This window comes from Cricetulus griseus, assembly GCF_003668045.3.
Source record: "Cricetulus griseus strain 17A/GY chromosome 1 unlocalized genomic scaffold, alternate assembly CriGri-PICRH-1.0 chr1_0, whole genome shotgun sequence".
Lineage (NCBI taxonomy): Eukaryota > Metazoa > Chordata > Mammalia > Rodentia > Cricetidae > Cricetulus > Cricetulus griseus.
In genome coordinates this window covers 6,680,473-6,707,025 of record NW_023276806.1, presented here as the reverse complement: position 1 = coordinate 6,707,025, position 26,553 = coordinate 6,680,473, and the positions used below count along the sequence as shown (strand labels likewise).

The 26,553-nt window shown below is 44.3% G+C and overlaps 1 protein-coding gene across 1 annotated transcript in view; it reads right to left on the bottom strand.

Annotated features, from left to right (window-relative positions):
- The window catches only part of Ak5 (adenylate kinase 5), a 182,537-nt gene extending 173,134 nt beyond the window's left edge, over positions 1-9,403 (bottom strand). The window contains exons 1-4 of the mRNA XM_035451656.1: positions 9,228-9,403; positions 5,421-5,588; positions 4,611-4,780; positions 4,411-4,524 (exon numbers count right to left, since the gene is read on the bottom strand). Of these exons, the coding sequence (XP_035307547.1) occupies positions 4,411-4,524; positions 4,611-4,780; positions 5,421-5,588; positions 9,228-9,396 (621 nt within the window). The 5' untranslated portion in view covers positions 9,397-9,403. The remainder of the gene's footprint in view (positions 1-4,410; positions 4,525-4,610; positions 4,781-5,420; positions 5,589-9,227) is intronic.
- Between the last annotated feature and the right edge of the window lie 17,150 nt (positions 9,404-26,553).

Sequence of the window (26,553 nt, the reverse complement as noted above, 5' to 3'; positions counted from 1 at the left end):
CAATTCGTCCATAACACTATAAGCTGCCAAGGAACACGGCTAACAAAAACAGCACAAGGTTTTTATACAGAAAACTAGAAATTTTACTTTAACAACACAAATGTTGGCCTGCTACGCACAGCAACATGGCCATGGTTAAGTGTGCTGGTCAGTTTTGTCAGCCTTAGCCAGCCAAGAGTCACCTGGGAGGATGCTCTCAGGAAGAGACTGCTTAGATCAGGGTGCTCTGTGGACATGCTTGTGAAGAATTTTCCTTCACTGGCTTAATTGATGGGGGAACGTCCAACCTGAACACGGGAGTGCCATTTCATGGGCTAGGCTTTGGACTGCATAGACAACAACAACAAAACAAACAGAGCTGACCACGTAAACATGCACACACCTGCCTTGACTTCCTCCAGATGATGGACTATGACTTAGAACTAGAAGCTGACCAGGTCCCTTCTCCCAAGTTATTTCAGTTGGGATACTTAGCACACTGACAGAAAGGATACTAGGATACTAGAAAGGCATGGCCCTTCTGAAAATTAATCTACACACCTATCTATAAAAAGAACTGTATTTGAAATCAAAACCAAGATTGATACTAAGTTTATAAATAGTCAAATGTAGAAGCTATCCAACTTTAAAAAAGAAAGTGAAGGGCATCTGTCAGCTTAGCGTCACTATAAGGGGTTACTCAACAGGCAGGCTGAGTATCAGGAAGAAAGGTGTAATTTGGCTTATGGCTCTGGAAGGTGAAGTCTAAGCTGAGTGGCCCCACTGGTTTGGGCCTATGTTGAGGGTGGCATATCCTAATGGGAGCACATATCACAATGGGTGTCACATCAAACCAGGAAGAGAGGAGAAAGGAGGGGTCCTACCACCCCTATGGGACCTTGCCTCCGTGACTTGAGGCTCTCCTATAAAGTCCCTCCTCTCCAAGTTTTGTGGAACCTCCCAATACCTCCATCCTGGGGACCAGATGCTTACGTAAACCTGTGGAGGATGTTACCCATGTTCAAATGACAGCAAGACAGAAATGTTTTTCCATGATCAGGATGTAATTTAGATTCCTTCCATAAAAACCACAGTGTTGGAAATGTGTAACAAATAAAATAACTGAATAGAAAAAGCATGAGCAGACCCGTGTCTACACACCAATGAAGTCATTTCGTGAGGACATTGACTTCCCAAGGCAAACACAAGCTTGCTCCTACCCTCTTTGGTAAGGAACAGGAAGAAATCAGAGAACCCAAGCAGAATACCATGGTAACACTTCAACAGGCTCAGCAGACCAGAATGTGCAACCTGGAAACCCCTCTGGGCTGGACAAGGAGCCCTGCAGCCCACTCCACAGGCTTGTCACGAGGCGCAGTCGACTCTGTGATTTCAACACACATCTCTAAACCTCTTCCTGCTAAAGGAGACTTGATTTTACCTCTACTAGTCCTGTGCCTCCAGTTTTTTAGTGGCGGGGAAGAAAGAGAACTTGACTTTAAGTTGTAGTTAGCCAAGTATGAGGAGTCAAAGCTGGATCTAGCAAAGAGAATTCTACATACACCCAAGGTGCTGAGCTTTGAGATGACGCAATCACACGCGGGTGCTCGCCAAGCTGGGTGATGGTGTGCCATGTGTGGGAAGAAGGAAGCAGGCCCACTTCCGCTTGGCCAGAGAGACAAATTAGTATAAGCTCCAAAGTTTCCACAGCCATGAAGTTGTTGGCAGCACCTATCTGCCCAGGTGGACACATTTCCCATGCTTCTCCACGAAGACAGCATGGCCAAATTCTCAACAGCAATGGCGAGCACAGTGCTGGGTGTGAACACCAGTGAGCACAGGGCTGGGTGTGAACACCAGTGAGCACAGGGCTGGGTGTGAACACCAGTGAGCACAATGCTGTGTGTGAATACCGGTGAGCACAGTGCTGGGTGTGAACAGCACCAGTGAGCACAATGCTGTGTGTGAACACTGGTGAGCACAGTACTGGGTGTGAACAGCAGCAGTGAGCAACAGTGCTGGGTGTCATTTTTGACCTGTGACTTCAGACCTTCATGTTCCCTTCCCAATAGACCAGCTGGAACTCGTATGTGATGACAACCCTCATTTCAACCACACAGCTAATGATGACAGCATCCTAAATGGGAGAATATCAATGGAAAGAGAGCTGTGGTCCCTTAAGGAGAAAACTACCTGACCTATTTGTAATGTTAGTACTTACTCTAGGAGAAGAAAACAAATCACACTTGTTAGTTCTACGAACCTGGCAGGTGTTGGGTGTTTTATCAAAATTGCTGGCACACATATGGCTAGCATCAGAAATCTAGCCCGTTTAATGCTTTAGTTCTGTGCTGTGACAAACTCGGGGGAAATTTCTTTGTATTTCTCTCTCTCTCTCTCTCTCTCTCTCTCTCTCTCTCTCTCTCTCCTCTCTCTCTCTCCTCTCTCTCTCTCTCTCCCTCTCTCTCTCTCTCTCTCTCTCTCTCTCTCTCTCTGTGTGTGTGTATTTCCACTAAAATGAGCTGAAATCAATTTTTAAGTATACCAAAGAAAAACACGAGGTATGGCTTAATAAAAACATAGTCTTTGTTCCTGGCACAGAACTCCCAAAGCCTTTGGAATTTCTTGAGTGGTGACATGTCTTTGGCTCTTTCTAACAAGCACTCAGAAGGCAATGTGTCTGTGGTGATGAGAAGACCATGGAAAAGGCCCTGGGTAGACACAGGACTAGAGTAGTGGGGGCTTTCAGCCCTACCCTGTGATACCCAGGGAGAAGAGAGAAGTTAGAATAAGGCTACTAAAACTTCCTTGGAGTCTCAAGGACTTGTAAAGTCAGTGCACACATGAGGAAGCTCAGTTCTAATATACCAATATGTAAGCCACATATTTTCCTGGTTCTGTCAATCATCTCAATAAATTAAAAAAAAACTTACAGAGAGCACTGTGAGAATCCCCGTTTTTTCTTTCAGTCATCACTCAGAAGTTCAGGGAATTGCTGGGATTTGAGGAGGCATCTTGGATGGGAACAGCCTGTGGGGCCTCCACTAACTATGGGTGCTTACTTAACGTCTATGGAGAGTTAAATCCCTGGAAGCCCAGTTGGTGATGGAGAACTCACGTAGAAACCTTTGCACATTTGTTGTCAGAAACGGAAAGAGAGAAAAACAAATCTGCAGTAGCTTCCATCTACATGGTGTGAGGGGAGCAGGACGGGACCAACTCTGACACTTTACATAAACCATTCAGCTTTGTCTCTGCACCACCGAGCTCCTGTGCATCAGTTGCAGCATCACCTTCGGGTACCACCGCACAGCCAGTGTGGCCAAGAAACTCCAGAATGCTAAAATGTGAGTGTATCAGGAAATTTATATTGGATTTTCTCCAGCCTCAGAGTGTGATGGAGAACAGCAAGAGCAAGGGACTGCGGACTGTTCCGAGAAGTGATCTGCTGGCTGGGGCTCCATGAGTGAGGATAGAGACTGGGTAGTTCCCGCCCCCCCCCATGGGAGAGAGCCACCTCTGCACATCCCTCTTTCCTCACCCTGCCCCGAGTGCACTCATAGTTCAGGAGAATGGCTTCGGGCTTCTGAGCTACAAAGTTGTCAATCTGGGTTATGAATCTTTTTTAAAGATTTAATAGACACCACATTTCAATTTTTGTGTTTGTTTAGGATGGATACAGTAGATGCTGAGACGCCACCATTTACTCCATTTGAAAACATTTGGGCAGCTGAACTCCATCTCAAGACTGGAAGCCCAGCATTTCTTAACCCAATGGAGAAGGTGTCCTCAGCTGACAAGGATGGTGGTGTAGGGTGACCCCAGGTCCATCTCCCAGACACTGCTAACTGAGACTTATTTTGAAGAAATTAAGCATAAAGAGGCATCTTAGAAGAAGTATTTTGAAATAAAGTTTAGAAATATCTATACTTTTAAATAAAATTAATGAATTCTATTATCAGCTCGTATTGTTCTACTTGGCAGATGCTGCCTTAATTTTTTAAATATTTGCCATGGGGCAGGGGAACCTTTTGCCAACACACATTGATGGGTTTGCCTGTTTCAGACAAGAATTCAGAAACGCTGCCAAGAAATCATTGTTTGTCTTTGTTGTTTTTGATTAATCTCAAAAATGTAAGTAAAAAAGTAGGACGTTAAAACTTATTTTAAATCAATTCATAATAATAAGGCTAGGCTGTCACTCAATGGTAGAGCAGTTGCCTAACATATACAGGGCCCTTGGTTCTACTTCCAGAAACATGTGTGTGTATGAGCATGAACACACACACACACACACACACACACACACACACACACACACACACTCACACACACACACACACACACACACCGATAGATAGAGAGATAGATGATAGAAAAGAGAGAAGACAGAATAGACAGTCTAATAAAAATACAAGGAGATATTCCTACCTGGTCCTCAAAAGACAGAGCCTGGGCAACGTCTCTTGGGAATCCATCAATCACAATGCCTTCTTCATCAGGTATTTGCATCAATTTTTGTTTTATCTCGGTAATTGTCGTTTCCTTCAACACAAAGATGAAAATGTATGGTGTATTCCAGGCAGAGACAATTATTCTTCAGACAAGAAAAGACAGCCATGCAGTAGTACCTGTGGTGCCAGCTCCCCGTTGGTGATTATCTTGGCAATCAGACTCCATTTTCTGTTGCTGCTGGCACTGTGGATTTTCTTCCTCAATAGTTCTCCCACTGAAATGTACTGGAATCCATACCGCTCTGCAATTTTCAAGCTCTGGGTACCCTTTCCACTTCCTGGACCACCTGATGTTCAAAAGGGCAAACCTGTGACCTTGCACAGAGAGACACTCCCTCCATGACACGCTCAGTGTCTATTCCTTATTGGGAAATGGAGTTACATTTTCATATTCAACACGAGGTTAAAGGAGCTTTATTTTCTTTTTGCATAATAATCAGAAGTCTTTGGTGGTATAAAGCACCATTTTCCTACATCTGCTTGTCAGTGAGATGGAAGCTTACTTTACTGTAAGTTCTAGTTTGCACTCAGCTGAATATTCCTGTGGTTACTAGGGAATAAACTTTTATCAATGAAAGAGGAAAAAAATGCCCATTTTTAAAGAAAGTATCTAACTGACTATCTGCATTAAAGATTACATGAAGAAAACCACAGATTCCTAAATCTCGAAAGGATTATTTTGAACTCATTACAGAGAATGACTATGGTGCTATAATGAAATGTGGACGAAGTGTTAAACAGAATTACAGGTCTGCATTATTGGAAATTGCTTTAAGGTATTTCTGTGTACTGTCCCTTCAACTTCTGTTTCTGGTTGATTGTCATTATTCATCATTCAGCTTGACATCTGCAGATGCCACCCTCCCCAGTATTTCTGAATGGAAGCATACAAACAAAGTCAGCAAAGTAGAGAGCCATTCTCCATACCTATGACGAGAATGATTTTGGGGCGCGGTCTAGTCGGGTCAAAAACCTCGTATTCCTCTATCAGCTCTGCTGTCTCAGACAGGTCCGTGTCACTCTCTATGGAGAACTGATGGATGGGGGGAAGCCGGTCATACCGTCGATAAGGAAAATTTGAATTTTCAGGCATTACTGCAAAAGAGTAAGACAATTTTGAAATGGGAAAACAGGGCATAGTGAAACACTTTTCAACAGTTGACCAATTAGTACAAGAAACTGTATACATTAGCCAATCTCTGGAAGAAGGAAGGCTTCCTTAGTGGTCAGCCAACTGTTTTCTTAAAGGGGCAGAAAGCTGATATCTTGGACTTCTAAAGTTGTATCATCTCATACTCAACAGGCGTGGGAGCATAGATTCAGTCAGAGACAACACCTAAGTGAAGGAGGGGGCCAGTGTTGTAGTAAAACTTTATTGGTATGTATGGTGGGCTGGTTTGGGTCACCTGCATTGAGAAAAGAATGACTTTCTCAGTCACAGCTTCATTTTATATAATAGCCTCTGCCAAGATATTCTGGAATTTGATAACATAACCTCACCCAGATGCCCAGGAATTCAGGCCCTCTGTGGAATATACTTCATTTACTCTACAAATAGAGACATGCACTCACTCTGGCGGTCCGGTTACAATGTTAACGGGCATAACACCTTTTGAAGTTCCTGCATTCTATATTCTCAGTGTTAAGTGTTGTGGTGGTTTGAAAAAGAATGCCCCCATGGGATCATATATTTGCATGCTTAGACCCCAGTCAATCACTGTTTGGGAAGGATTAGGAGTTGTGACCTTGTTTGAAGAGGTTTGTCACTGGGCTTGGGCTTTGAGGTTTCAAATGCTCACATCATACCCAGTGTCTCTTTCTCTCCCTGTTTGATGCTTGGGGATCGGGATATAGAGCTCTCAGCTACTTCTTCAGCAACATGCTTGCCTGTCTGCATGCTCCATGCCATGGCAACAATGCTCTGGAACTGTAAGCAATCCCCCGATTGAATGATTAAATGCTTCATTTTATAAAAATTGCCTTGGTTGTGGTATTCCTTCATAGCAATAGAATAGCATCTAAGATGAGTATCTTTAGTTTTGTTGACTTACAATGAAAGTATGTAAATATAAAGATTTAAATTTATATCTACACTGGCAACAAGCATTGGCCCTTTACTTTCAGATGTGTCTATATGTGGAAGGAGGCTAAGCTGTAGCTGTCTCCTCAGTTCTAGCTAATTCTAGAGCTCAAATCTGACAGCTGCACAACCATCAGGCAGAAAGGCTATGTTCAAGTCTTTCCTGGTAAACTCTACAGCAGATCAAGGAATGGATAAATCCATTTGGGCTGGAGTCATAGGGCAGGATTGGCAGAAGAGGCAGAGTCAGAAGTTAGAAGACAAACAGAGGTGACGAAAAATGGGTAGCAGATCCCAGCTGACACTTACAACATTAAAATGAAGAGTTGAAATACAAACCACACACATCCCAGTGGTCCTGAAGACAGACCTGGCAAGCGCCAGACAGGCAGACGGATGGCATCAGCCATTGTCAATACATAGCTGACGGTTTCTTCTTTTTCTCATGCTGGGTGATATTATCACAGCCAGGATACAAAGAGAACCCTAACTACCAAACAGTCCCTGCAGGGGGGAAGGGACGTCTACTTGGCTTTCCATGGGGGCTTTCAATGCACCATCACCCAAGGTACTCATCAGTTGGAACTTTGCATTCTCTATTGACAGAACACATTTGCTCACTGGCTTACTAGACTGTTCGATTCCACTAATGGAGACGTCAGACGGTGGTAGACAGACTTTAGAAAATGTGGGGAAAGGCCGTGATGGGAAAGGCATTGGTCATAGTAACCTGCTCTTCCTTAAAATGAAATAAATGAAAAATGTTTCTGCCAATCATTTGCCTTTGCTTTATGGCATTTGCATTTAGGAAATTAATCTGCTTAGATGATAAAAATATTTTCTTGGGCTGGAGAGATGGCTCAGAGGTTAAGAGCGCTGACTGCTCTTCCAGAGGTCCTGAGTTCAATTCCCATCAACCACATGTTCGACAACCATCGGTTATGAGATCTGGTGCCCTCTTCTGGTGTGCAGATATACATGGAAGCAGAATGTTGTGTACATAATAAATAAAATCTTTTAAAAAAGAATAATTTCTCAAGATAATTCTATGTATACCATTGTCACTACATTTGCAAAAAATAATCCATGGATCACTATGTTTCTACCAATATTTAAGCTTAGGGGCAATTAATAATTTTGTTGAATCTAAAAACCTATTGCACCAATTATGGCTTACACCCAGGAAGGGGTAGAGCTTCAGCTCAGTAGATGGGATGCTTTTTTTAATTGTGTGAGATTCCCCAGAGTCTGATCCCCAGCATTTTAAAATAAAAACAAAGAATACAAAGGGTAAATCACTACATAAAACAAGAATTTGTAATTACAAAATAAATGCGTTTAGAAAAGGTTTTGTGTCTTCCTATCATATATTCCAGGTATAGGAAGTCAGGTGTAATATGGAAAGGCCTGGCTAGTGATTAATGCAAATATAATTAGCATCACAATCACTCTGTCTGGACAAGGAAGGATGTTTCTCACTCTGGAGATGTCTTTGAGGGAATGGCATTTCTACTTTCCTCTTATTGAGCTTCTTAAAAATTGGCACACCGTGACTTTTTTCCATTCATATTCAAATAAAATCTAACTGGGTCGTGACTGACGAGGCCACACAGACTAAGCACTGTTTACTTCTTATAGTTATTGAGAAGGAAACGTGTTTCATCCTCTTGGTATGCCTGAAACTTCTGTGAACAGTATTTTTAATTTATTATTTATTTATGTGTGTCTCTGTGTGGGGTATACGCACTTGAGTAGTGCAGATGCCTGAAGAGGCCAGAAGAGGGCAGTAGATCCACTGGGGGAGGGGGCTGGCACTTGGGAGCTGCTGGTCATGAGCCAGGTTCTCTGGAGAGGAGGACACAGTCTGAAGTGCTGAGCCATCTTTTCCAACGTCACTGAGGAACCATTTTTGAACATGGCTTAAATTTTGGAAATATAATTGTCTTGGCTACTGGAAGAGAATTAGTTTGCTTCCCCTGATTGGAACTAATTTTACGTTTGCCTACTATTATGCTCACAACTTCATTCAGCTGAGAAGGCTGATTGGCCCGAGAGTTCTGACAAACACACACTTCTGAACGGGACTGGAAAGTTTCGAATCTGCTTCAACCAACTACAGCCTTCACTTCTCAAGAACCCCTGACACGGTCAGCAAATTTATTGCTGCATCTTTCACCCAAATGGCAAATCTACTGTGTTTAATAGTCAGTGTATCTTTATTGAATAAGCCTTATAAGCCACCCACACACTTGTGTAAACACACTAAAATGTACCCTGTCCTTGGAAGCAATATTACTGAGCAATGGCTCTTTCTAACTAATAAAAAATGTTGAGTTGTCGTATACTAACTACCATTTGACCTGCATTCTACTCGTGCAGTTGGGAAGAGCCTACTTGCAATAAAAAATAATAATGTCATGGTTCTTAAATGTAATTTATGTTGCAAAATAATGAATTTGGTAGTACCAACTTTCATTAAATTTGCAGAAAATTGCCAGATAATGGTGTACTGTTTCCCCCCTTATTAGAATAGTAGCAGAAAAAGACAAATTCCAGAATCCAGTCATTGAAAAGTGCTCTCTCCAGTCTGCATGGTGTATTCTGAAGAGATCTGCGCTCCCGAGAGGTGCCTATCATTTCTGCACACACATTACCGTTTCTGAGGAAGGATCTCCGAGATTGGCTTCCGTTCAGCGGCGGTAGCGTCTTCTTTTCCTGGCCGACGAATGTGTCCCATTTCACCTTCTCACAGCCTCCTAGGTCCTTGACTTTCTGTAAACAAGTTTCCAAGTACTCTATGGGGTCTTCAGGCTTGGAACACATCAAGCCATTCAAAAGGCTCTGAAATAGATATGTGTATATATATATATATGCAAATACATTACATATAAAATCTATCTTGACACCGTGTCCTGTTTGTTTTCTACTGCTGTGATGAACACCATGACCATGAGGTAGGGAAGAAAGACTTATGTGGCTCGCACTCCCACATCACAGCCCATCAGAGAGGAAGTCAGGGCAGGGACCCCAGCAGGAAGCTGTAGGCAGGCACTCAGCTGAGGCTGTGGGAAAAGTCAGCCTTCTCCTCAGGGCGTGCTCCTCCACTTTCTTATATAATCTGGGATCACCTGCTGGGGGTGGCACCACCCATAGTGAGCTGAACTCTCCCACAGGCCAGTGTGATAGAGGGGTTTTCACAACTGAAGGATCGCTCTTCTAGATGACCCTAGCCTATATCATGTTGACAAACCCACCAGGAAGCATCACTTTTGTGAAAATGTTGTCATGTCTTATCTGTAACTCTTGGGTTGTCTTCAGCACTTTTATTTGTTTTATTGTTGTTTTGTTACTTTTCATCATACAAAAATAATGGTCGTCAGAATGATATTTCATACCTGTATGAGTCTTATTGGGCTTTGGCCATGTTCACACCCCATCCCTCCCACTGGTCCCCTCCTGCCCCCAAATGACCCCTGCTCCAGTTTCATGCCAAACACACACACACACACACACACACACACACACACACACACACACACACACAGTTAAGTCTAGATTCCGTCCATGGGACCAAACATGCACTATTGGTCACTCCCCAGCCCTTGTCCCTTTAGTCTCCTTCCTCTCCACAGACAGCTCCCTTCTATCTCAGTGCCATTTATTTGTTTGTTTGTGTAAATCTGGAATTTTGCATTAGAGGAAACCTATGATATTTGTCCTTTTTTGCCTGGCTTAGTTCATTTAGCATGACCTCCAGTTCCAATCACACCTCCTGTGTCCCCAAAAGTTAATTTCGTTCTTCCGAATTAACTGGTTAAAACTCCATGGCGTAGTCATATTCTATCTTTTTTTATCCATCCATCTGTTGATTAACATCTGTTAATAGTTATCTTTAGCTGTTGGCTTGACACGGTCCAGAGTCATCTGAGCAAGTCTTAGTTGGAGAATTAGCTGGATCAGGCTGGCCTGAGGTCATGCTAGTGGGGGACTTCCTCAGTTACGGGCACAGTCCACTGTAGGCAGAACCTTCCCTAGGCAGGTGGGCCTGGGCTGTATAGAAAGCCAGCTGAGTAGAGGCCACAGAGCCAGCCAGAAAGCAGCATGCATCCATAGCCTTTGCTTCAGTTTCTGCCTGAGCTTTTGTCCTGACTCCCCCGCCCCCATGATGGAAGTATAAGTTGAAACAATTCCCTTCCTTTCCAAGTTGCCTTTGTCTATCATCTAAGCTGAGTCTGTATCTTAGCTGTGGTAACTAGTGCCACAATAAACATAGATGTATGGGTACTTGGGTGGTATGCCTAAATCCCTTTGAGTGCCCGGAAGTAGTTTGGAGTCATGAGGTAGTTACGCTTGGGGTGTTGTTGCTTTTGAGACAGAGTCCCATGTAACTCAAGTTGGCTTTGAACTTGCTTTATAATAGAGGGTAATCTTGAACATCTGATTCTCTCCACTCTGCCTCCTTGTGACAGGCTCCCCTGTGTGCACCACACATCTGCTTCATGGAGTGCCTGGGCTTGGACCTAGGTCTTCGGCATTTGAGGCAGGCACTGTACCAACTGAGCTATGTCTTCAAGTCTGTTTTGAGTCGGCTCCATACTGATTTCTGTAGGGGCTCCAGTAATTTACATGCCCACAAGAAGCGTATGAGGGTCCTCTCCCCAACGCCTGCCCCCTGCATCTTCTCAGCATATGCTCAATTTCTTTACCACAGTCTTTCTGACCAGGGAGGGGGGATATCAGTGTGGCTAAAATTCACATTTCCCAGGCTGGAGAGATGGCTCAGTGGTTAAGAGCCCTGACTGTTCTTCCAGAGGTCCTGAGTTCAATTCCCGGCAACCACATGGTGGCTCACAACCACCTTGAATGAGATCTGGTGCCCTCTGAAGACTGTATATATAAAAAAACAAATAAAATCTTTAAAAAAATTTGCATTTCCCTGGTGTCTAAGGATGTTGATAGCTTTTTTTCTTTACTTCCTTTTACCCTTTGGATTTCTTTTGTGAACTGTCCATTGAATTCTTTTGTACATTCATTGATTAGATGATTTGCTTTATTGGTGCTTTATTTTATGATTCTTCATATATATATCCTACTCGTTAGTGCCTTGTGCGGTGTACAGCAGGTCAATTTCTTCCTGCGTTCTGTATGCTGTATCTTCATTCTGTGTCTCCTTTGCCTTACAGAGCCATCTTAATTTCATGTAATCCTTTCTGTCAGTTCTTGCTCAAATTTCTGGAACTTCTGATCCCCCACCCCCACCCCAACTCCCTCGACAGGAAGTCCTTGCCTATGCATTTATTATCATTTGTCTTCCTTATTTTCCTCTGGTTGTTTGATCAATTTTGAATTTTTTAGCTGGTCGAGAAATGCATATCTAGTTTCATTTGGCATGTGGATACCTCGTTCTTCCAGCCCCATTTGTTAAAGAGGCTGTCTATGCTCCAATGTTTGCTTTTGCCAAGTTTGTCAAAAAGTGGGTGTCTGTAGCTTCAAGAGTTTATTTCCAGGCCCTCTATCCTATTAGTGATGATACCACCAGAATTGCTCTTTCTGCTCTTGCATTTCTTTTAGTAAACAATTTGATTTGAAACTGAGATTTGATTGAGGATTTAAGGTAAACCCTTAAATTCTTGGCCAGTTAGTTGTGTTTTGTTTGGTTTTGGTCTTTTGAAACAGGGCCTCCCTATGTAGCCTTGGCTAACCTGGAACTCACTATGTAAATCAGGCTGGTCTCGAACTTACAGAGATCCACCTCCTTCTGCCTCCTGAATATTCTGGGATTGAAGGCTTAGCCACCATGCCTAGCACCAGGAAGTTTTGAGCTCAGCATCCATCCTCTGCCTTTCAAATGGCAAGGCAACTGTGCCATTGAAGACTCCCATCAAGACAAGTGCATCATGGGAAATGACCCTGTCATTATTTATTTATTTAAGCCCCTAAAGTCTTATCCTGTCTTTATGAAAATATCTTACCTCTACTGTGAAGTAAATTTTATTTTATAGATTTTTAAAAATGTGTTTATATGGTCCTTATTAAGAGTTTCACATGTAGCATGCGCTCAACAAATGTTGGCTTCAGTTGCTATCACCATGATAATTATCACAATTCTGGATACCTGTGCTGGCCTGTGGGACTCATGTTGAAACACCACACTTGTCATTTATATTGGGACACTGGTTTATTTGTCAGTCTCCCAAACGGAAAGATCTTATGAAGAGAGAGTAGGCCCATCCACTTCTTAGTTTCAAGAACCTGATGCTCTCTCTAGTGTATAGTATACACATGTTGAAGTTTATGGTTGAGACTAAAGATAATTCCAAACCCAAGTCTAAAAGGGAGGCTTCAAACTGAAGCTGGGGACTGGAAAGATCGCTGGGTGGTTAAGTTGTCTCTATTGCTCTTGTAGGGGACCCAAGTTTGGTCCCCAGGACACACATCAGGCAGCTGACAATTGCTTATTCCAGCTCCAGGGCATACGTCAACTTTTGCCTCCACAGGCACTACACTCATGTGCACAAACACCACACACACACACTTAAAATAATAAAAACAAATCTGAAACTTTAATGCTAGAGATTTCAAAAATGCTGATTGATACACAATGAATCTCTCCAGTATTTGATGTGGTAGACTTTGGGGAGCCCCTTTTGAGGGCCTTTCCCTGCCTGGGGAGTGGAGGGGGGATGGCTAGGGGCAGGTGGGATGTTGGGGGGGAGGGGAGGGAGAGGGAGAAGGGATTGACATGTGAAGCAAGCTTGTTCCTAATTTGAACTAATAAAAGAATAAAAAAGAAATCTCTCCAGTATCTCTCAAGACTATAGAGGGGAAAGTATGGTCTTATTTGGTTTTAATTTATGGTTTTAATTCATCAAGCCTCGTAGAGGGTAAGATGTCTATGTGCTCACAGACAGCAATAGAGAAACCAGAACTGTTAAACACCCAGGCTTTGTTTCTCAATGGAAGACACTGACACCTGTTCACCCAGAAGGCTAGAGTGGATATTGTTTGGTAACTTGGTGATCTGTTGTTAGTCTATGAGGTCAGCCTTCACCAGAATCCCCCAGAATCCTGAGCATTGGTTCCCAGGCAATAGAACCCACCCTTCTGCTTATACAAACCTGTCCTCCCCAGGTCCTTATCCTGAGCACTGTCACAGTCAGTAGAACCCATTCCTGTGGAAAAGGCCACAGGTGTTTTCTAGAGATGCACTTTGCAAAGGAGCTTGACTGTAACCATGCCTAAAGCTTTGTTGTGATAAACTGGCAGGAGGAAACTTTCCCCCAAAGTTTCGTGTTTAAATATGCAAAAAATAAACCACGTGGCATCAGACTCCAGATGTCTGACCTAGCACTAAGTTGGGCTGAATTTGGGTTTCCTTCTTACCTCATTTGGATTGTTTCCTTGTCAGTCATGGTGTTTGCAGGGACCCCTAAAAGTGTGCAGCTGATGGAAATTAGTACATATTAGTTTCCAAAAATTCTACGTCTTTGGAAATGCTGGCTTCTGAGAACTGGTCTGAGGTACAACAGTATTTTCCTCTAGAATGTTTCATGGAAAAGGCATAAATTATTCTCACCTATATACATGACTAACACATGAAGCATACCCTTGGGAAGGTTGGCCAACTTCAACATAGCTTTCGATTTTTAAATTACCATTGTTCCATTTTCCCGAAATGGCAGGCAATTCCTACTAGGTGCATTTGTTTTTTGAAATCCTAAATGGAGTGGGCTTGGATGTGCAGCTCCCTCAGATGAATTCAGCTGCTGAGGGGGCAGAGAAAGCGTCATCCAGTTTCTGGGAGGCAGGTTAGCTTCCCACGCTCCTGCTATCCTCTGGGACTGAACAGACTGTACCCACACATGAAGTCCTGTGTCTCCCACGGACTCTGTGAGTATGCTGTCATGTTTGCACACTGTGTCTCACGTGAACTCTGTGTGTGTGCTCTCCCATGTGTACACACTGTGTCTCACGTGAACTCTGTGTGTGTGCTCTCTCATGTGTACACACTGTGTCTCACGTGAACTCTGTGTGTGTGCTCTCTCATGTGTGCACACTGTGTCTCACGTGAACTCTGTGTGTGTGCTCTCTCATGTGTACACACTGTGTCTCACGTGAACTCTGTGTGTGTGCTCTCTCATGTGTACACACTGTGTCTCACGTGAACTCTGTGTGTGTGCTCTCATGTGTGCACCCTGTGTCTCACGTGAACTCTGTGTGTGTGCTCTCTCATGTGTACACACTGTGTCTCACGTGAACTCTGTGTGTGTGCTCTCTCATGTGTACACACTGTGTCTCACGTGAACTCTGTGTGTGTGCTCTCATGTGTACACACTGTGTCTCACGTGAACTCTGTGTGTGTGCTCACGTGTACATGCTGTGTCTCACATAGGCTCTGTGAGTATGCTTTTGTGTACATACTATGTCTCACACAGACTCTTGTGTGCATGCTCACTTATATGCACACCACACGCAGTCCTGGGAGCAGCACTGCCTCTATTTTGGGGTCATGAAATCATGTTTTAGAGATATTAGTGACTTGCTTAGCTTCAGAATTCTAAGCCAGTGTCTCATGGGAAACTCAGGTAATCTTCCTTGTACATCACATAAAAGACATCGAATGGGGTCAAAGAAAACACCAGGCTCTTTGGCTCTTTGTGACTCATATGTAATCCAACCAAAATATTAACATTTAAAATCCCTGTCTCTTAATTTTTACTTTCCTAAAGCTCAAGTCAGTGGGCATATGCAACACAAATTTTCCTGACTGCGAAAGGGATTTTCAAGCTCCTGAGGATCATTGATTTTTTTTTTTTTTTACAGGGACAATGGGTGACACTATTTCATTGATAACTTAAGATAATTCAAGTCTTTTTTTTTTTCTAGTAGCCAGCTGCCTCAGGGTGAAGATAACTAGTAGATGCTATTTCTTAGCTTCTGAGTTAATCCTCTGAAATTACTACTAATCTGATCGGACTTTTGGTAGCATTCGGACTAATTGCCAAGTCTTCCCTCTAGGTCCCAGATCAATACTCACGTTACAAAGCTCGGTGGGATCAAGGACACAGCAAAACCCACTGAAAGAGTTTGCTTTGATTTTTTAATTTAATTTTAAAGGGGAAGTACTTTTTGGCTATGGGTCTAGCAAATATCCTATGCTGCCCAAAGAAATCTGAGAAGTTGCATTATATACATAGTTGTTTTGGTGATGCAATAGACCCATCCGTCAACTTCCTGACCGTTAATGGCGTGTGCTACTATGGCTGTTTGGGGTTTTGGCAGCCACCTGGTTAAACTCCATGCACTTAGAGCAGTGTGGCTCTGGCACAGAAAATCCACTTTGCTGTTTGTGGTCTGTGCTCATCACATGGACAATCAGGGCCTGCTTCCCTCCAGACTGCCCACAGCTGACTCCTCCTCTCACTGCTGGGATGGAATCTAGAGGTCACATCTCCTTTGGCTTTCTGCAGCCCAGAGCTCAATCTCAACCTGCTGCATGAGTGCCTCTCAGGTAAGCAGGCTGACTCCCTTTTGGGTGTGTGCACTATTTGGGACATCCCATTCATATGCAGAAAAGCCAATGAAAAGCTTGAAGCCTCAATAACTCTCTGACACAGCTTATTTGCATACACAGTGTAGAGTTTTGAGAACAGGCCATCCAGGCTTTCTGTAAGTCACCTGGCACCAAGGAAGAGACAGTTCCCACATTTTGCAATCAGGAGCCTCTCCTACTGACGCATCTATCATTCTTTCAGAAGTGTAGAAATAAAATTGGTTTCAATCTTAACATTTATGATTTAAAAAAAATCTTTCCACTCTTCATTTCCATATTTGCAAAACAAAGGAAAAAACTCTTGAAGCACTGTAATTATGGCATCCCAAGTAAAACATACTTTTTTTTAGAGGAATTATTGTAAAAATTATTTTCTTAAAAGATACACTTTCCTTTGAACAGAACAAACAGGGAAAAGAACAATGCGTGGCCTTTAGTTTATTATATTAGTCTATCATTTCCTTTGAAATGCGAGGCCGGGTTTTTAAGGGCTCAGCCTATGAATCTTGGCTTGATGCCATTCTTTTTTAAATATTATTTTGTTTTATAATCTAAGGCAACAGCACTTCACATTTAGGGGTGTTTTAAGATCGAATGTGGAGAGAAGGGAAACAGTACTTCTCTCTGGGAAGGCCATTGTGGCTGCAGCAAGATTCCTTTAACTCATCTCAAGCCTCCTGTCTCATAGTCTTGGAGTGTTACCATCCTCTGGTCCCCGTGCGTGCGGATGCTGCTGCTGCGAGCCAGCAGAGGCCAGCAACAGGAGTCGCGCCTGTCTGGCCGCTCCTAGTCCGACCCAGTCTGTGTAGGTGGGCAGGAGGGCTGGGGCTGAAGCCGGAAGGAGGGACTGGAGAACCTTTCAAGGAACCAGCAAATGCGCTCTGGAGTTCATTGACTGGGGCATAGGGCTTCACCCACCCAGCCAGGAGGGTCGGCTCTTTGTGTGTGTGTGTGTGTGTGTGTGTGTGTGTGTGTGTGTGTGTGTGTGTGTGGTGTGGTGTGTGTGTGTATGGTGTGTTTGTGTGCGTGCGTGTGGTGTACTCTGTATGTGTGTGTGGTGTGTTCTGTGTGTGTGCGCGCGCATGCGTGTGTGTGTGTGTGTGTATGTGTGTGTGTTGGTGTGTGTGTGTGCTCTCTGTGTGTGTGGTATGTTTGTGTTGGTGTGTGTGTGTGTGTGCGTGTGGTGTGCTCTGTATGTGTGTGTGTGTGTGTGTGTGTGTGTGTGTGCGCGTGTGTGTGGTGTGCTCTGTGTGTGTGTGTTTGTGTGTGTGTGTTTCCTCCCTCCATCTCTCTCTCCTCAAGCTGTTTCCCAGGAGGGTCGCTTCGTCCATGCTTACCCTTCCCTGACAGGGTCCCAACTCCTGGCGCCTGGAGTGCTTAGGGCTCTGGACCCTTCAGTTTCCTGTCTTGGCTAGGGGTGGGCGGCTGTACTTTCACCTGGCTTGACCCTTAGCCCCAGAGAGTGCAGCCAGGCCACCGTGCCCTGTCCACTCTGGGCGCCCATGACTGAGGGGTGCACGGGGGGAGGGGCAGCCTACATCCAGAAGGCTGCTCGAAGAGGGAAATTTGGTCCCAAGATGCGGGTTTTGAAGTCCACATTTGACAGGGACCCTAGCAACCCGCGGGAAAGGCGACCTGTCTGGGGCCAGGGGACTGCCAGCCTCTGTGAGCACCTTCACTGGGTAACCCGCACCGGAAGGTGCAGCCAGGCACTGGCCCTCCGAGCCCCGGGGATGGCCGCTGGGGACCCTTGGGTCACCCAGCCTCTTACCTCGAAAAGCTGAGGAATGTCCCTCCGGGCCAGGTACTCCTTGGCGTCGTTGGTGTTCATGGCTGTATGGCGCGTGCCGTGCGGTGGGGCGCAGGCGGGGAGGCTTCCGGAGCTGGGGCTGGCGGGGCGCAGCCCTCACTTGGATGCGCGCAGGCCGGGGTCCCCTCGCCGACTGCGGGGCAGCTGTGCGGTCCGCGCTCCCGCCGCCCCCGCGTCCGCGCTGCTCCCCGCGCCAGCAGCCAGCAGCCAGCAGCCAGCAGCCGCGGCTTCCCGGGCACAGGCGGTGCGAGCGCCAGGGGAGGGGCGCGGAGGAGGACCGCGCGGCCGACGCCACCAGCCGCCGCCTCCTGGCTCTGCGCTCCCGACCCGGCCCGCGTCTCCCGAGCCCGCTGCAGCGGCCGCCAGTCACGCTGCGCGGGCGGGCGCGGGGGTGGGGACACGCGGGGTGCAGTCGCTCCTCAGCCCGCAGCACCGCCTGGGCACCCGGGAGCCAAGGACTGACTGGGCAATTGGAACCTGATACATTTTCACTTCAGCACACACACACACACACACACACACACACACACACACACACACACACACACACACACACACACACACACACACACACACACACACACACACACACCACACACACACACACACACACACACACACACACACACACAGACACACACACACCACACAACACACACACACACACAACACACAACACACACACACACACACACACACACACACACACACACACACACACGCTACCCTGAGGTCCCCGAGGAGCCCTTCCCAGGAAAAACCCAAGTCAGAGAATGCAGCGTATATTCTTAAAGTTAATGGTCTTTCAGCGACAGGGAGTTGGGAACCGGGAAGGAGGAGGGAGGGGGTTCCGTGTCAGTCATTTTAAATACCTGAGTCTTAAATTTGGCTAGATGGTTTCACATTTCCTTAAACATTTGAGGAGAAGGCCTGAAATCATTAGCAGAAGAGTTAGTGAGGAGTCAAAGAACCGCTTCTGCTGGGAGAGGTGAGCCGAGGAGGAAGAGAGAGAGGAGCCAGTGGAGGACAGCTTCCAACCAGAAAGGGCTTGGTGGATGGAGCAGTGGACCTCAGCGAGATTAGAGGACTGCGTGGTCACCGGCCCAACGGCCACCCATCGGAGCCTCCTACTAGGAGATGGCTGGTGAGGTGTACCGGAGCCTACCCCAGGTGGTGGGACTGTCGGTTGCAAATCTCTCTCCACTTAAGGTGCGCCCATCCTCCCTGCTCTGCTCTACCGAGATGACTCTTTCTCACATAAGAAGTCTTCTCTCTGCCCCCTTGAGAGATGCTCCCAGCATGGGAATGCGATAATCTCTAACTGCTTGCAAGAGCCCACTCTGCAGGAGGGTATGTGACAGACAGCAAGTAAAAGCTACAGATTACTGGCATCTGGGGTCTGGTGAAAAGCAGCACTTTAAATACTTCAAATTCAGAATCTCACTGTCTGAATGTCTGTTTCAAGTTCATCTTCAAAGAGCTTTTCTTGGTCCTGTTTCTTGCCATACAAGCCGCTGCTGCTCCAGCCCAAGGAGGGCTGAAGCTTTCTTTGACAAGTGGGGCAAGAGCTCAAAAATTTACTAGCCCAGCTTTGCGAATTAAATGAAATTGTGAACACCCATGAAGCCATGGGCCTTAACAACATGTCCTGTGGTAGCCTTGATGGAGGCAGGTGTTCAGTTCTGAGTACATTAGGATCCTCTGTTAGAATGTGTCTCAACCTACATTACTCTAGCTTATTTGACAGTGGGCTTCAGATGGAAACAAGGCCACCTCTGCCCTAGGCGGGGGTTGCCACAGTCCTTGGGAAATCCTAGGACACAGTGGCTTAGTGAAGTTTGAAGCACATAGAACCAAAGCTAGTTCCTGTAGGTCTTCTCCTGGTCATTCTTTCCTTGGCTTTGTTGTCATTGTTATAATTTGTTTGTTTTAAGGTGGCACAAGATTCTTACCGTCTTCAGTAAACCTAGCAAGTTACAACAAGGCCCAGTAAAAACACATCAGATAAGAAACACTGTAACTAGCTTGGAAAAAAGATGTATCAAGTTTTCCTTAGCCTTCGAGAGTGCAAGAACTCACCATTCCTATTGCAGAGTGTGGCCTCCTGGGGAAGGAACATTGGCAGGAAGTATAGTGTTTGGAATCTAGGCTGATGGTTCAGAAGAGAAGAGAGAGCAGAGACAGAACACAAGGGCATCCTTGCCCTGTCTAAGCTGTCTTACCAGCTCTGTGATATGATTCCAAGGCTAGGTGTAGAAAGAGCCTGAAGCCCCTTGCACTGCATAGATACATTCCTACAAGCTCTAACAGACAGACTACGATTTACTCCGTTTGCTGTATTTCTTTTCTTTTTTCAATAACAAAAGTATTATAATAATGTCATACAGAAAAGCCTTTGATAATATCCAACACCCATCCATGATTTAAAAAATCCCAGAGATGCTAAAAACTGAAAGATAATATTTCAACATAATAAACATTCTACAAAACAAATACAGAAAAATTAAACTGTTGAACAATGAAATACTGAAAGCACTTCCATTTATACAGAGAAGGATACAAGAGCGTGACAGAGAAAATATAAAAAGATAACCTAATAAGAAGACAGTTTCCAGTGGATTATTTTCTATCTCCTTCATAAATCAACTTGAAGTAAATTTAAAAGTATTCTGCTACTGTTTGTTTCTTATTACTTTTTGTAAAGTCTGACTTAATAAAACTAAAGACCTCACAGCCACTTATTTCACTTAATTAACTTACCATGCCATAGGTAGTAAGATGTTCCCAACTGGAAGCTCTTACACTGGTCAGGTGTTTTGGTAATCCTAAGGGCATTCCATTCCCGACATAGTCTTGTGATAAACTTTCATAAAAGAATTTCTGTATGTGAAACAGAACTTACAGATTTGGTTCTAAAATAATCTTAATGTGCCCCAGTGTAATGTGAATTTTATATGGCAGAGAAGTAACATCAATCTAAGGATGCCAGAAAAGGTTTTGGACTATCATGACGTCAAGCTGTTCTTCCTGCTTGACGTGTTTCTTAACAAATCATACATCGTGACATTTTCCCACATTAAATCCAGATAAAAAATCTAAGTGGGTCATGACCAAATACGTTTAAGCAAACTAAGATTTGTTGTTTTCATTTTACATTTAATACAAATGGAATTGCTCCCATCCTCTTCAAAATCTTTTGGCATGGCTTTAACTTTCTGTAGTACAAATTTTGAGAATGGTTAAAATTTTGAAGATATAAGGAGTTTGGACATCTGAGAAAAGTTAATTAACTTGTCTCCTGGGTCAGATCTTGGGAGACTATGCTAGTTTCTGAGCTATGTCAGGAACTAAGACATACACCATCCCTTGCTGGAGAATGTATGTAAAAGTGTTCTGGGCTGACAAACATGATGAACTGGGTTTGTTCCCCAGGACCCACATGCTTGGAAGGAGAGAACCAACTCCCCAAATCTGTCCTCTGACCTTCACACATATGCTGTGGTGCTGTGGCATAGGGGTCCCCCCCCCCTCTCTCTCTCTCTCACACACACACACACACACACACACACACACACACACACACGCACGCACACGTGTGTGTACCACATAAGTAAAATGTAATAAACCGTTTAAGTAGTACACTGGGGGAAGGAAGAAAATAAATGTACCAACAACATCAGACTGTGGTAAGCAAAAAGCAGACAAACCACATAGATGGAAGAAAAACAGACACAAACAAGAACACACCAGATAGTGGAGAGTGTGATAGGGAAAAATCAAAGCTAACTTGATCTGAAGCGATGCAGAGGCAGTAGGCTGTAGATAGTCACAAGAAGATGACTAGGGAAGTTTGAGGGGGAAGGAGCTTTGTGAGGGATTTTTCTCTGAGTCATCTTTAAGGAGCCTGCGCCTGCTGACACACAGACCACTAGCCAGCCGGTCTGCACAACGGCCTGCAGACTTTCTGCTCACTCCATTAGACCCTAGACAGAGAGCAGGAGCCTACACTCAGCCCTCAGGTGTGTCTGTCGCCCATCATCTAACTGTGGCCAGTTTAGCAAGGGAGGCTTGAGGAACAAAGTGGAAAACGTTTCTCGTGGAAGAAAGGAGTTGGCTAGAGGGGGAGGGGACGCTAGAGGACAACAAAAGGTGTGGGCAAAGTGAGGTACGGATAATTAGGTAAGAAATTTTGTAAAACGTTTGTAAAAGAATAGAAAATCTCTGCAGATACTATTGAAAGGATTAAAAAGGGAACATTTTTCATGTTGAATTTATCTCTCCCCATCACAGGAGCTGAATGGAGGCAACGGCAGGGACTAGTCTAATTGACGGTACTGGCATAATGACAACTTCGGCCATACTGTGGAACAATTTATTATGCATTATAAGAGCACCACAGAGTATACAGTATGACATACTTGTGCACGCCATTTTAATTTTAAGACAACCTGTGAGGTATACGCTATTTTCATCATGTTAAAACACTCACCAGAAGTCGGAGAGCCAACTCCAAGACTGCCGAATGGCAAGCAACAGACCAGAGCCCTGTAGTCCCTTCCAAAGCAATCAGTCTGCAATGGTTTTTGCCTCTGTGTCTGCTTCCCTCCTCCCCTCCCCTCCCCTCCCCTGCCGTGTGTGTGTGTGTGTGTGTGTGTGTGTGTGTGTGTGTGTGTGTTTGCGTGTGTACGCGGCACTTGGGTGTACATGCACATGTATTTGGAGGCTAGAGGTTGATTTCAGGTGTTTTCCTTAATCATTCTCGCCTCATTTTCTGAGACAGCATTCCTTTGTCACCAAACCTAGAGCTCTCCAAGGGCAGGCCAGCCCGCCAGCCCACCAGCCCACCAGCCCGCAAGCCCTGGGCTCTTCCTGTCTCTGCCTCCACAGTCCTGCCTTTGCAGGCATAGGCCACACATCCCAGAGGCCCATGTGTGCTGGAGCTTGAACTCAGGACACTCTCCCATCCCCGTTATCACTGTTTTCTAAGGGCCTTTCCATCTTTCCCTTCTGTTTTGCATCAGTGTGGGTGCATGTGTGTGGTATGTGTGCATGTGTGTGAGTGTGTGCACTTGTGTGTGCGCACATGTGTGATTTAACCACAACAATATGGACAAACTTACAGCTGTTCAAAGTCCTTTTCGGCTTCCAGAGGTTGTGTAGGAAGCATATAATTTCTAATAATTACACTTTGGAGTGTTCAGTTTCTCATGTGTAGCACAGAAAACATCTGTCTTCTAAGTGTTCTATCTCCTTCACTAATTTATAACCTATTGGACCATTTAGGTCTGTGAGAAATTTGGGAGCTTTTTTTTCTCCACGTTTTTGCATGCGGTTTTGATAAGCATCTGTCTGATTTACAAGCAGTCTTTTCCAGGGGGCTTTCCAGAGGCTTTGACTTTTGTGGAAATTGGAATGTAATCATTACTCTCAAATCTGGGATGATCACAGGGCAATGTAACAGTGTGTGACACACTCTTCAGCCAAAGAGAAATTTCCCTGTCTTCCCTTTCTGACCTACACAGGCTGAACATTTACATTCTAGGTTCCAAAGACTACCCAGAATTCTTGGGTTAGGATCTAAAAGACTGAAAATTCTCACAATGTCTGAAAGAATTAAGAAAAATGTCAAGTTGAATAATTTCAATCTGTCACCCAAAACAAAAACAAAAAACAGAAAAAACCTATGGTTTGGGTGAACCTTATATTATAGTTTCATTAATCGATTTTGATGCAGAGTGCATTTCTTGAGCCAATGTTTATGAATAACCGTCTGTACATTCCAGCCCATATTTGGAGACAGAAATGCAAAGGACAAGACCAAGGGAGTTCAATGTCTAGTAGAAAGAGAGAAATGTGTGTTAATTAGGTCTGTATAAATGTTATATTTCAGTGGTGGGGTGGAACCAGACAAGTGAAGGAGATTTACAGTGGAGACGTGAGATGGCTCAGTGGTTAAGAGTACTCACTGCTCTTCCAGAGGCCCTGGGCTCAACTCCCAGCACCCACATGGCAGCTCACAACTGTCTGTAATTCCAATTCCGGAGGACCCAACACCCATAGCAAAACATCAATGCACAAAAAAAGACCCATAAAAAGAATTACATAAACATACATTTAAAAAGCACTGAACAGAAAACCCAAATAGACTTTCCATTTTTTCACCATACTCAAAAAATTATTGTGTTTTTCCTGATATATTTTCCATCTCCTTGGCCTCAGACAGACAGACAGACATTATCATCACCATTGTTACATGCATGTTTATGCCCTTGTCTCCGTCCTTTTAGATGGCTTTGTCGTCCACTGAGAGGCCTGACAGAGCAGTGTCCCCACTTCCCAAGGATGTACATTTTGGTGGCTTCTACTATTATGCTACTCTAAACGATTCCTGCACAAACTCTGTGCATATTTTTTCACGTTTTAAATTATCCCTTAGTATAAACTTCCCAAAGCAGGATTGCTAGATGAGATGGAAAAACCATTGTGTGGTTCTTACTTAAGTTTCCAGGAGGGTCCGATCTATTTATAGCCCCATAAGTCATGTTTTGAGTGGATGAGAGGTCTAGTTTTATTGCACTTTCTTTAGTAAGGAATTCTATTTTCATCTTTCACTTGAACCAGAAGGGATATTTGCACATTAAGACAATTCCATCAGAGCTTTGCTTCCATCTCCTTTGTTAGCTCCTGTCCTCTGGTGTTAAACTGTCTTCATGTTTCCCTTTTCTCTCGCTGCTTGCCTTCACACGATGATACTTCTGTTTATGACTTGATCACAATGTTTATTATATTCTACGTTATAGGACACTTACTTCCCAAATTGTGGGGGGTTTTTGTTTGTTGGCTGGTTGGTTTTTCTAGTCACGGTTTCTCTGTGTAGCTCTGCCTATCTCGGAACTTGCTCTGTAGATAAAGCTGGCCTTGAACTCAGAGATCCACCTGTCTTTGCCTCCTGAACCAAATTGTGGTTCTAATTTGCTACCTTTGAGTTTTGGAAAGAAGTTATCTTTGTAGTGGCCACAACACACAGTGTAGCATCTTATACCTTGTGAGGCTAACAAGGAAAACACTTAAGCACTAAGTCTCCTTTATTGGCACATAACTTAAGGTTGGCACTATTTCCCCTTTTTTGGATAAGAGGAAAATGAGGTTGAGCCTCACATTCCATGGTAGAGAGAGATTAAACAGTACAAACAAAAATCACGTCTGTATGTGCAGATGTGAATGCAAATGGTAAAGTCACACAGCTTCAAGAAGGACATGGAGGAGAACAGGTCTGTCACCTAGAATTAGACTAAAAGTTTTCCACAGGTTGCTGAAGTTATTCAAATTGAAAAAAAAGATGAATGGAACCAACAATAATAATAACTTCTGTTAATCAAAAGAAACAATTCAGAAAGTAAAAATGCACCTGACTGATCAGGAGACATGTTTTCAATGCATACAGTCAATAAAGGACTCACATATGTAAATAACTTCTACAAATCAATAAGAAAAAGACATTCCAAGGTAAAACAGATATGCCACCAAAGATACTGTCACAGTTCTGATTCAATGGCCATAAATAAATCAAACTCAATAACTTTATTAGTGATAGAAAAAATATACTATGGTTAGTGTTAATTGTTAAATCGATATGGCCTAGCGTCACCTTGGAAGAGCATCTCAGTGAAGGGTTGTCCTCATTGGTCGGCCTGTGGGCATGTCTGTGAAGGAGTGTCCTTATTGGTTGGCCAATAAGACATGTCTGTGAGGGGATGGTACGAAGACTCCATTCACTGTGGGTGACGCCATTACCTACGTATCGAGGTCCAGAACTGTTTAACAGTGAGAAATTGAGATAACCGCAAGCAGGAAAGTAAGTACATATTCATTCATTTCACTTTCCTCTTAGTTATGGCTGCAGTGTGACTACTGTTAAAAGTCTCTGCCTTGACTTCCACGGAATGATGTGCTACAGCCTGGAATTGTGAGTTGAGATCAACTTTCTTCCCTAAGTTGCTTTTTTGCCCGGTTTTATCACAGTCACTGAAATAAAACTGGGACAGAATGCAAACTAATATCACAAGATGATACCACTGTGTTCCCACTGGAGCGCTTAAATGGCAATAAAATAAAAGATGGCAATTATCAGCTGGTGAGCCCATGGAGCTGTGAGAGTCTACTGTGCTTTGAGGAAGTGTAAATCCGTGCAAGCTCTCACTGTTCAGCTGCCCCTTTACAGAAGCATTGTCTGAAACAGCCCCAAGCTGGAGACTACCCCAGTGTTCCCAATAGTATACACTGTGTTTTACTCACAAAATGAGATCCCACAAGCACTGAGAACCGCTGGTCTCCAAGTACCTGTTGAAATGGATGAGGCTCACAGGTTCTTTGAGCAAGGGTCAGACAAAAAAAAAGTGTAAAAAGTACAAAACTAGTCATACATAACTCACCTTAGAAACCACAACAGTGCCTGCACACAGGAGACCCAAGTGGCCAGAGCCTGAACAGAGTCTTGGGGATGGCTGCTTGCACTCTGTTCCTGGATTTGGGAACCGTATCACATGGGTGTGCTCCTTGTGTGGCTGCCTGGTCCACTGCACAAGAGGACAAGTATTTTTCTGCATGCGTAGCCCAC